A 12606-nucleotide genomic window follows, 5' to 3' on the forward strand; every position below is an offset into this window, starting at 1 on the left:
CATGACGACGATGATGGAGGGAGGCGTTAGAGCGATGCACGAGGAGGCCCACAGGATGAGGGCCATGGCCAACTATGGGGCGAGCTTGGGCCTGGGCGTGGAGTTCTCCATGGTGAACCGAGTCGGGGATGGTGGTGGTCCGCGGGCGTGCCCCGTGCAGCTGGATCTCCTGCCGCTGAGGCCTTCGTCGCAATCGAATTCGAACTCGCAGGTGACGGCTCCGTCCGTGCCGTCGTCGACGTCTTTCCGGGGGCTGGCTTGGCAGCCGCTGGTGGGTTCTCGGACGAACTCTGGGAGCGGGAACGAGGACGGCGAGGTGACGACGTATACGAGCGGGGGGCGGGGCGGGTCGCCCCGGTGCGGTATCGACGTGAACCAGATACCGTCGACCGATGGAGAGGAGGAGGCGGCGGTGTCGTCGCCGAGCAGCATCGGGATGAAGCGGGGACGGGGGAAAATTCAGCACGAGTTTGATCTGGAGAGGAACGCGACGGGCGAGATGAGCTCGCGAGGGGGCAGCGACGACGAGGACGAAGGGACGGCGCGCAAGAAGCTGCGGCTGTCGAAGGAGCAGTCGGCGCTGCTGGAGGAGAGCTTCAAGGAGCACAGCACGCTGAACCCGAAGCAGAAGAACGCGCTGGCGAAGCAGCTGGGGCTGCGGCCGCGGCAGGTGGAGGTGTGGTTCCAGAACAGGAGGGCGCGGACGAAGCTGAAACAGACGGAAGTGGACTGCGAGCTGTTGAAGCGATGTGTGGAGACATTGACGGAGGAGAACAGGAGGTTGCAGAAGGAGCTGCAGGAGCTGCGAGCGATCAAGGTGGCGCCACCGTGCGTGATATCGCACGATTTCTACATGCCTCTGCCCGCGGCGACGCTGACGATGTGTCCATCATGCGAGAGAGTAGCGACGGTGGACAACAGGTCGCTGACGTTTGCGAAGCCAGGATTTTCACATCTTTCACAGTCAAGCGCAGCTTGCTAGGGATGTGGCAACGTGGAGATGTGGCTTGGTAGTTTTTAAAAGTTCTCACGGGCGACTTCCATTGAAGAGATCCGCTCTGTGTTGTACGATAATGTCATCATATAGCCTTACCTGCTAGCGCTAGAACAATTTTCTTTTGTTGATCTTTTGCACAGACGTGCTACTGGATGATGCGTGTATACTTCTTTGAAAAGGTAGCTTTTCCATTACTTTGTGCGTGATGAAGTCTCCATCTTCGTCTTGTTGCGCAGTCTGGCCCTAGGTTGCAAATCCTTGGCTTATATCTTACGATGTTTGTGTTTGTGAATGTGTGTATGAGATAGAGTAAGGATCGTTGATGTCATTGATTTGTTTTGTGCATCTATTTTTGAGGTTGTTGCAGGAGAGTGGTCATGGGCCTTGATATTCTGTATTTGGCAGTGTGATATGCCGCGTTGATTGTTTGTGGGCTGGGTGGGTGTTGGTACATGATTGATTTACTGCTCTTGTTCGCAATGAATAGCTGTGCCGAGACATGGTAATCAGTTAGACCAGGTCTTGCCTGCCACGTGCGTTCGCTTACTCGATTCGTCCCAGTGCTTTATGCCTCGGATGCTCCTCCGGAATATATCTTCAGACGCTCCATTAAATGTCGAATTATTTGTAACAAATTTGATATTCATGGTGTGGGATCGAGTTGGCGTTGTGGTAGTGGGAAAGTGTAAAGTAGCATTTGACTACAGTACGTTTGACAGAGGCTTTCGGACGTATTCATCCAATGCTTTGATAATACATCGTATCTATTTCGGTGCAGTCGTGCACAATACCGTATTCCCGTCGCACTGTTCAGGGCGTCGACGTGCAAGTCAAGGACACCTGCAGGATTTCTTTCTATTTCTGACGCATGGCATTGAATTAGCCCAGTTCGAGGTAGCTCGAGAGTGATTGTTGCAGAGAGAGTGAACGCACCGGCTGCTCCTCACGTCAGGGGGTCTCAACCTCGCTGGATCGTTTTCCTGCCGATGCTTTCTCAAGATTATTGCTAACCTCCGGTTTCATTCTTTGGAGATGTGAATGTCCTTAAAGGGCACTTATTTCTAACCTTTCAGCCTCGGCATCCTGACACATGATGGAATCTAGTTCCTTATTTGACCAAACTCGTGTAATAATGTGGCCAAGTCAGAGTAAAGGTATGTGGATTACAGACAAGCTCTGCAAGTCAGTGAAAACAAAAAGCCCAAGGGCCCCACAACCGACGCTGGCAGCGCAAGCTACGAGACACTTGGCCTGAGAGCTCCGAGGGGGCACAGCCAAGGCCTCGCCAATTCTTATGCCTGCTGCATCTCCGGATGAGATCCCTCCCCCTTTTAGCAACAGTTATCGATCCAATTAACCATTATCTGTATTTGTTGGTGTATACTCCCACTAATTGGGAAGCCTAAATTTTTCTTTCACGCATGAGTTCACAATATGCGGGAGCAGCTAATAGCCCACAGTAACCAGGGTGGCACAACTGGGGTCCCACCAAAGCAACATCTTCTCTCACTCAATCTGTGCCATATCCAAATCATAGCCCCACAAGCGCAGAGTAAGCCATGATGTTTTGTCTCAAGCACGATGGCGCAAGTGAGGTCGCACTTACCTTCGATGTTGCTTTACATAGTCCTTTCCTTTGCTACTTCTGGCTCTTGTTGGGGAAACATTTCTGTTTGATTGTCATACGTAGAATATCATCCAAACCGGTTCTGAGGCAAGTGTGATCTACTGTAGGATTAGGATTAACCATGTGTATCTACATATAGTGTGGGGTGTCAGGACCTGGAGATGTCTTAGCAAAAAACCAGACATGGCATGTCATCAAATTCTGTACAAAAATGTAAAGGATTGGCAATAATTTGATTTAGGTCAAGGATGACTGTTCTGAAAAAAAAGGTGAAAAGGTAGAGATCCATAATGAAATTCAAGAACATGCAAGATTTGACACAACAATGTAAAAACTATCACACTACAGGATAAAGATGGATAACCAATTAAAGATGATGTACTGAAAGGAATGCCGATGAAAGTAGATCTTAACATTAATTTTTTTTTACAGATGATACAGTTAATAACTGTAAGTTCTTATTGTTAGATATGTCATAAACCATCCAACCTAGCACTAAAACCATAATTTTTAGTATAAGTAAAAGTATAAGTTTAGGTTTCTAGCTATTATTAAAGAAGTTACAAAAATACTTCAAGGATATTTGGAAAAAAATTGAATCCAAATGTTTTGCTGCTAAATCTATATATAAAAATTGGTTGTATTAAAATTTCTGAAAGTAATTAGTAAGATAAGTGAAAAACTAAAACAAAGACATGTCTTAGAAGTGTTTTATTTTAAATATCAAGAAACTCTTCTTATGTAGAGTTTTTAAACTCCTTACAAATATCTTAATTTTTTACTTTATTTTTACATTTATTTTTTTAAATACCTTATAATAAAGATGTAGGTTACATTCTCAAAAATAATTGAACATGGTCAAATTTATTTTCTTTCTCTTTCTCACATTCTTAGCAACATTTTTCTTGTTCATAAAACCATGTATTGGACTAAAATCTTTAATCAAATTTATTATTTCTCTAGGTAGATATCATTTAAATTCATAAAAACATATCTTAAGATTTTAATTTCAAAGCTATGACTATTTAGTAATTTACATTCTTTTTTATTAAATAGTATTGAAAGAATAATGGATACAAACAAGGCTTCTTATTAAGTTTTGAAATCTAAAAGAAGACAAAATATAAACATTAAGTTGCTTATATTTTTTTTATATTTTTTTTAAATTTTATTATAGTAGATAATATCTTAAATTTCAATCTATTTTTTTTTATAGACTTAGAGAGCATATAATAATTAATACATCAAAGAAAAAAGACCAATTAAACATTAATCAATGATGATATCTTGAATATTTTTTAGATAATTATTTTTTATTCTAGATAAATAAAATAAATATTTTTAGTATTTTTAAAGATTATTTTAGACTTGTGTATATATATATATATATATATATATATATAGATATATGTGTGTGTGTGTGTGTATATATATATATATATATATATATATATATGTATATATGGTATTTAAAATTAAATATATTTATATTAATGATTGAAAACTTATAAAATAATACCATAATAGAAATGTTTAGTAAATTATTAGTAACTTTGTTTGACAATAATTTTAGATATAAAATTAAATGTAATTTTTTTATTTTATATATTAAAATTAAATTACTTTTTTTATATATAAAAAAACTAATTTAAAAAGATGCATGTTTGTTGTCATTTGTATTCTATGAATATTGATTTTTATCTTATAATGTAAAAAAATACTTTTTTAAAGCTATACAAACATTTTGTGCATGACAATAAAATTTTATTAAGCATAAAATGAACACAATATCTATACAAGTGTGTATTAGAATATTTCTAGATAATGAATATACAATAAAAGACCAAAACGATTAATATCTAACAGATGGTTAGTTGATTCTTATCATAAAATGAACCAAACTGAAACGAACAAATAAAAATATGATTAACATTAGACCAATAAAAAATATGTTATGCATGATATATATTCTAAAGTATAGACAACAATGCAAAGAACTATAGGAAAAAAAAAAAATTAAATTAAATTTAAAACCCTTAAAACCTTTTATATGATTTTAAATCACATATTATAATTAAAAAGTTTTTTTATACTATATAAAATATATTAAAAAAATATCAAATCATATTATTTTTTTAAATCTATAAATAATGTGATGTAAATTCATAAATTATTATTTGTTAAAAAAATTTAATAGATAAATTTGAAATACATAAAAAATCCAATATATATATATATATATATATATATATATTTTTCATACTATTGATATGATTAGAATTAAGAAAAGCATGACTTCAAACCACATGGTCTTTATCTTATAATATTTTTTTAGAAATGTAATAGACTTATTTTTCTAATCTAATAATAAACTACAATGCATTATTTTTATTGTAAGTATATTTTTATAAGAAAAATAATATGTTCTCTTAATTCTTGAATGGTGTAAAATAAGAGTCAAAGATTGGTGTCCTATTTTAATATTATATCTTTTGATGCAAGTAAATGAATACAAAAGGTCTCAAATACTATAATTTTTTTAGTTCTTTTCTTATTTTTCTTTTCATGGCCTACTTAACTTTTATCATGTTGAATATATTATTTATTATTTTTAGAGATTTAAAATTTTAAAGTAAATACACAAAATTTAATATATATGTATATATATATATTTATGTCACGGCCATAATCATGTAAGCTAATAATTACATATAGAAATAGGTAGAAGTAAGTAAAAGTAGATAAAAGTAAGTTAATTCTATAATATTTAATATAGAAGCTTCCTAGAAACTTCCTAGACGCTGCTTTGACTTCATAGGTGTCTTTAATTGACTTTTTGGATTAGAAACGTGGTCAACAAGTTGGCCATGTGCCACACATGTTGTTAGCTTGAAGATCAAGCTAACTATGTGGCCCACACGTAGAAAAACTTGCCTTGTAAGTCAAGGCATGTGTCCTACAAAGTCAACACATATTGGAGGTCCTATAGAACGTCGCCACGTAGCCCCTAGTTAGATAGTATATATAGAGACAAGAGTGAAGGCTTCTTCACTCTTGTCAACTCCTTTCTTGCTTCTAGTCCAGGTTCAAGAGTCTTTAGTTTCTTGTCTTGTGGCAATAGCCATTCCAGTTTCCTTTTAATATACCTACTTGTTTATATTTTGACTTATTATATCGAGATAGCCTTTTGGTGTATATTTTCCCTCATCGAGTCTTTGTCCTTGACAGATTGACAAGAGTACACTTATAATATCAGAGCTTTATTTTTTCTTGAGTAAGAGTGGATTATCCCTTTCTCTTGACAAGACATAAGCGTATTAGAAGTTTGCGGATTACCCACTTCTAAACTGATATTGTTCTTAGTATCTTCTTTGTTATCAAGTCTTTCTTTTCTTTTGTCTTGAGCAATATCAAACAAATTTTTCTTCTTAGTGTCATTATGGCAGAGCTTGTTGAAATGAAGAGTGCAATGGCATAAATGCAAGAGCAAATGAGGGAGTTAATGCTTGCGATGCATCAACTCAATTCACCAACACAGGAAAGAACAAGAATAGCAGAAAGTGGAGATATAGAGATGATCGGAGCTGCTTCAACATCTACAACAAATCACGTTCCTTCTCTAATTGTACAATACCCTATAAGCACTAGAGAACCAAGAATTACCTTACCTGAGAAATTTGATGGTACGAGATCAAAGTTTTGAGGGTTCATCAATCAAGTACAATTGGCAATTGAACTTCAACCACAAAGCTATCCAACTCCAGGATCACAAGTCAGGTTTATTGGCACTCTACTTTCTGGCTCTGCATTATCGTGGTTTTCGTCTTTCCTTGAACAACGAAATCCAATATTGGACAATTTGGAAGCTTTTTTGGCGGAGTTTCGATCTATGTATGGTGAACACGATGCAACTCGTATTGCAACAAATAAGATCCGAATTCTGCGACAAGGAAATCGCTCAGTAACAGTATATGCTTCACAATTTCGACAACTTGCAATTGACATCAAGTGGGATGATGCTGCACTCATCAGTCAATTTCTTTATGGATTGCAATTCGAAGTAAAGAAATTGATGCTCAACTTACCTGATCCTCAAACTTTTAGTCAAGCAATCGATTTTGCGGTAAAATGTGATAATCGACTTTTCGAATTTTGATCCGAGAATCATTCACGGGAACCTCAACGTTATTACTCAATGGCAACATCAACATCTTTGCCAAACGTACATTCAGAAGTAGAAGACATGTAAATTGACGCGGTACGTTTTAAACCCCTAACTGAGCAAGAAAAGATTCGTCGTAGTCAAGAAGGATTATGTTTATATTGCGGAGAACCTAAGCACACTGCTCAACATTGTCCAAAGAAAGGACGCAACTATAAAATGAGGGGTACGACGGTCAAAGAAGACAACATGTCAGAAAACGGATTCGTCCAGCTACAATAGGGACCGTGCAGCTGGAACCTTGTACAATTCCTAATGAAGGTCCTATCCTCTCCTCAGAACCCTCTCCTTGTTTTATAATAGACTTATATTTAGCACCTAAGAATTACAAAGCCTCTGCTCTATTAGATTCGGGAGCCTCAGCATGTTTTTTAGATGAACAATTTGTTAAAAGTCGTAAAATACCCTTTGTACAGAAACCTAAACCAGTACATGTAGAAGTCATAGATGGTCGTCCCTTGTCTTCTGGAGATGTCACTCATGAAACTCATCCTATAAAAGTAACAATAGACGGTCATGATAGCTACATAGCTTTTAACATAATTAAATCCCCGTCCAATCCAGTTATTTTAGGTTTATCCTGGCTAGAAAAATATAACCCTCGAATAGATTGGAATTTGCGTAAACTTGACTTTTCCCAAAGCGTTATTAATAGTTCTACCAACCAAGTAAAAAATTATAAGTCTAGTATAGTAAAACCCGTATTGATAGGTGCAAAAGCATTTATACATGCAGCAAAAGAAGGATCAACTTTTGCTATTTATGCTGCACCTATTTCTGAAAACGTAAAGACTTCAATTGACATTCCAAGTCAATATTAGGAGTATCAAGACGTTTTTGAGAAAAAGAATGCAGATATTCTTCCTGAGCATCGCCCATATGATTGTTCAATCGACCTCAAGGAAGGAACTCAGCCACCATTTGGACCAATTTACAGTTTATCGCAAGATGAGATGGCTGAACTCAAGACATATATTGACGAGAATTTAGCGAAGAATTTCATACGCCATTCAAAATCTCCAGCAGGAGCTCCAATTCTATTCGTAAAGAAAAAAGATGGATCTTTACGAATGTGTGTTGATTATCGAGGACTCAACAAGATCACAATCAAGAACAGGTATCCATTACCTTTGATATCAGGACTCCTTGACCAATTGAATCAAGCTAAGATCTATACAAAAATAGATCTAAGAGGAGCATATAATCTAGTACGGATCAAAGAAGGAGATGAATGGAAGACTGCGTTTCGAACCAGGTATGGACATTTCGAATATAATGTCATGCCCTTTGGACTCACGAATGCACCAGCTGCTTTTCAACATCTCATGAATGATGTATTTCGTGAATTCTTAGACAATTTTGTCGTCTGCTATCTAGACTATATCCTGATCTATTCTAAGAACGTCGAAGAACATGAAATACATGTTCGTCAAGTATTACAAAAACTTAGAGATGCAGGATTGTACGCCAAGATGGAAAAGTGTGTATTTCACACTACTCAAGTTGACTTTTTAGGATACATCATTTCAAATGATGGTCTCATGATGGATTCTAAGAAAGTCCAAACAATCATGGATTGGAAGATTCCAAGGACAATAAGAGATGTCCAATGTTTCTTGGGATTTGCCAATTACTATCGGATCTTCATCAAAGATTTCTCACGAGTTGCAGCTCCACTTACACGCTTGACTAGTAAAGATAAATTCCAATGGAATCAAGAAGCGGAAGCAGCATTTGAAGCCTTGAAGACATCGTTTGTCTCTGCACCAGTCTTATATCGTGTTGATTTTTCCAAGGCATTTTTTATGGAAACAGATGCATCAGATTTTGCCTTGGGTGCAGTTTTATCACAAATGGGAACAGATGACAAACTTCATCCGATAGCTTTTCATTCAAGAAAATTCTCAGTAGCCAAGATCAATTATGAGATCCACGATAAAGAACTTCTTGCGATCATGGATTCCTTTCAAGAATGGCGTCATTATCTAGAAGGCGCTTCTAGTCCAGTCACTGTGTATACAGATCACAAGAACCTCGAGTATTTCATGTCAGCACGTGTGTTGAATCGTCGTCAAGCTCGTTGGAGTATGTCTTTGTCAAGATTCGAGTTCATTATTACTTATCGGCCAGGAAAACAACAAGGTTTGTCTGATGCCCTATCTAGACGTTCTTATTTTGCACCAAAAGAAGGAGATGCAGCTTTTGAGGAACAAAGAACGGTCCTCTTGAAACCGGAGCAATTTCATCTCCGAGCAATGAAATCAACATTGACTGTTGATTCAACTTTTCTCAAGCAAATGCAGTCCAGTATGTCCTCAGACCCTCTTGTTTATGATATCGAGAATAATTCTTCCAATTCTCATGATCCTTCTAAGTTTGAGTTCAAGAATAATCTATTATATTTTGAAGGACGCCTATATGTTCTAGAAGGAGAAGCACGTCATGACTTTCCAGCAGCAGGGCACTTTGGATATAATAAGACTTTGGAACTCATATCAAGAGATTTTTGGTGGCCACAAATGTGGAAGTCAATCAAAGACTTTGTACAATCATGTGATATTTGTTCAAGATCAAAAATTCCTCGTCATCGACCTTACGGACTTCTTCAGCCATTACCTATACCAAAACAACCATGGTCTTCTGTTTCTATGGATTTCATCACAGATCTTCCAAGCTCAAGATCTTATGATTCTATATTTGTGATAGTAGATCGTTTCACCAAGATGGCACATTTTGTGCCATGTACAAAATCTATCACAGGTGAAGAAACAGCTAAGCTTTTCATTGATAATATCTATCGCTATCATGGATTACTTAAAGATATTATATCAGATAGGGGAACTCAATTTGTGTCAAGATTTTGGAGGACCCTTTTCAAGATTTTAAAAGTAGATATAAAGCTATCTTCGGCTTTCCATCCTCAAACCGATGGACAAACAGAGCACATAAACCAAGTCTTGGAGCAATATTTAAGGTGTACTATCAACTACCAACAAGATGATTGGACAAACCTTCTGCCATTGGCAGAGTTTGCTTATAATAATACGGTACATTCTTCCACGCAACAAACACCTTTCTTTGCCAATTATGGCTATCATCCACGACTTGATACTTTTGATTTTTCAAAAGTTGATAATCCTGCAGCAGAAGATATGGCAAATCGGTTGTCAGAGTTACATGCAATAATGAAGACGCAATTGAAGGAAGCTCAAGAACGACAAAAGATAAACGCAGATCTATATCGTAAGGAGCAACCACAAATCAACGTGGGTGATAAGGTATGGCTACTTCGTCGCAATATCAAGACTACTCGACCTTGTGACAAGTTGGACTATCGTAGGCTTGGCCCCTTTTCTGTTTCTGAACAGATCAACCCAGTTGCATATCGGTTACATCTACCGGAGTCAATGAAGATCCATCCTGTATTCCACGTGTCTCTTCTTGAACCATATAAGACAGTGGATATACAAGGAAGAAGACAAATGCCACCGCCTCCTATAGAAGTAGATAATAATGAAGAATTTGAGGTGGAAGAGATATTAGACTCAAGGCAGCGCCGAAATAAGCTGGAATATCTTGTTCATTGGCGCGGATATGATATTAGTGAACGCACATGGGAGCCATCCAGGAATCTAGGAAATGCATTAGCTAAAGTCAAAGTTTTTCATCAACGACATCCATCAAAACCAAGATGAAAATCTCTCTTATAAAAGAGACAAGATTGAGGCAAGATAACATTCAATTTCCTATCCTTGTTTGTAACTTCTTTGCATTTGTGACGCTAATTAGATGGAGAGCCAACAACCAGCGGATTCAACTTAAGAACCTTCGTTTGTTGACCTGCCGGACGAGACATTACGATTGTCACAACCTTCAAGACGACGCAATCGAGATGAAGATCTTCAAGAACGACATGTTCTTCCTCGAACAGATGGTGAGATACAACACGTTTGGTATCACGATTTGGGAAGGGACTCTCGATGTTTGGTGATTTTGCTAGAGGTAGGAACAACTCTTGATGGTGTTCCAAATATTCTATTCGAAGGAAGTTACGAAGGCCTCAACAATGATCAAATAACTGGGTGGTCTTCCCGCCCTGGTATGGGACACTACCGATGGTTGAGAGGCCCTATCAATCATCTTCGAAGAGAACAGAGATCAGAGTATGTGGCGAATACAATTCGTCGCATCATAGATTTCCTCAACATATGATGACCGCTCCTCGTGGAACTCGTCTCTAGAAAGGGGGGTAATGTCACGGCCATAATCATGTAAGCTAATAATTACATATAGAAATAGGTAGAAGTAAATAAAAGTAGATAAAAGTAAGTTAATTCTATAATATTTAATATAGAAGCTTCCTAGAAACTTCCTAGACGCTGCTTTGACTTCATAGGTGTCTTTAATTGACTTTTTGGATTAGAAAAGTGGTCAACAAGTTGGCCATGTGCCATACATGTTGTTAGCTTGAAGATCAAGCTAACTATGTGGCCCACATGTAGAAAAACTTGCCTTGTAAGTCAAGGCATGTGTCCTACAAAGTCAACACATATTGGAGGTCCTATAGAACGTCGCCACGTAGCCCCTAGTTAGATAGTATATATAGAGACAAGAGTGAAGGCTTCTTCACTCTTGTCAACTCCTTTCTTGCTTCTAGTCCAGGTTCAAGTGTCTTTAGTTTCTTGTCTTGTGGCAATAGCCATTCCAGTTTCTTTTTAATATACCTACTTGTTTATATTTTGACTTATTATATCGAGATAGCCTTTTGGTGTATATTTTCCCTCATCGAGTCTTTGTCCTTGACAATTTATTTATTTATGTATAAATCAAAAAGTAAATCCATATGATTTAAGTTTTTAAATTAAGAAAATAAAATAAAATCATAAAAATACAAAATTCTAAAAGTTCTATTTTGATATGGCTTATTAAGCATAGAAAAATATTAATAAATTCATGACAATAGATGATTAGAAGTTTTTATTATTGTGAATATGAACTCAGTGTCTCAATAATTAGAGAAAAGTACATAATTATATTCTTTTAAAATATCAATTGTTACAAAAGAGGTAATTGCATAATTTCTTATGTACAATTGATAAAAAGAAAACCTATAAAATGGTCTTTTATAGTTGAATTTGAAATATATTTAAAAATATATATATTTATTATAATTTCCTAATATTGAACAAAGATCTTTTAAGAGATTTTTGAAAATTTTAGTTTAGATATGAAAAGATAGGAACACAAAGATAAATGAATTTTATTATGTCAAGTTATTTTCTTACCTTTATACCTTTTATTGATAAATCCAACTTAACATCTTAAAACATAGTATCCATAATAAATAAATAAATAAATAATTTAATAATATTTAAAAAAATAACATATTTCTTTTTTATTATAAAATACATAAAGAAGGAAAGAAAATAAAGAAACAATAGGTCCACATCTACATTTTCAAATGTACCTTCTTGCTAGTTTTATTGAATATATTCATCCATAAACCATGTGATAATAAAATCTGATTACTTTATCTTAAATTGATTAAAAATATTTTAAAAAATAAATATTTATTTTTAATAATATAAATTAATGCTATGTAAAAACTATGACTTTGTTGTTTAGTAGACAATTTTTAAAAAAATCAAATATATAATAAAATAAAATAGAAAATTTTAATGAAATATATAAAAAAAATCATTGGTAATTTTAAACAAAAAATCATAGATATAATGTATTTAACTCAAAAATTATCCTTAT

General features: G+C 36.0%; 1 protein-coding gene across 1 annotated transcript; it reads left to right on the plus strand.

Annotated features, from left to right (window-relative positions):
- On the plus strand, positions 1–1191 carry LOC112284271 (homeobox-leucine zipper protein HAT4). Its single transcript, XM_024523945.3, has one exon. It carries the CDS (start codon positions 2–4, stop codon positions 980–982), a length of 981 nt encoding a protein of 326 aa, XP_024379713.1. The 5' UTR covers position 1; the 3' UTR covers positions 983–1191.
- Positions 1192–12606: the final 11415 nt, after the last annotated feature.

The sequence above is a fragment of the Physcomitrium patens genome, chromosome 7 (genome assembly GCF_059467195.1).
Source record: "Physcomitrium patens ecotype Gransden chromosome 7, ASM5946719v1, whole genome shotgun sequence".
In the NCBI taxonomy this organism is placed as follows: Eukaryota; Viridiplantae; Streptophyta; class Bryopsida; order Funariales; family Funariaceae; genus Physcomitrium; species Physcomitrium patens.

What these genes read in the sequence shown, in the direction of transcription:
- LOC112284271 (XM_024523945.3), top strand. Translation starts at nt 2, where the DNA reads ATGACGACGATGATGGAGGGAGGCGTTAGAGCGATGCACGAGGAGGCC.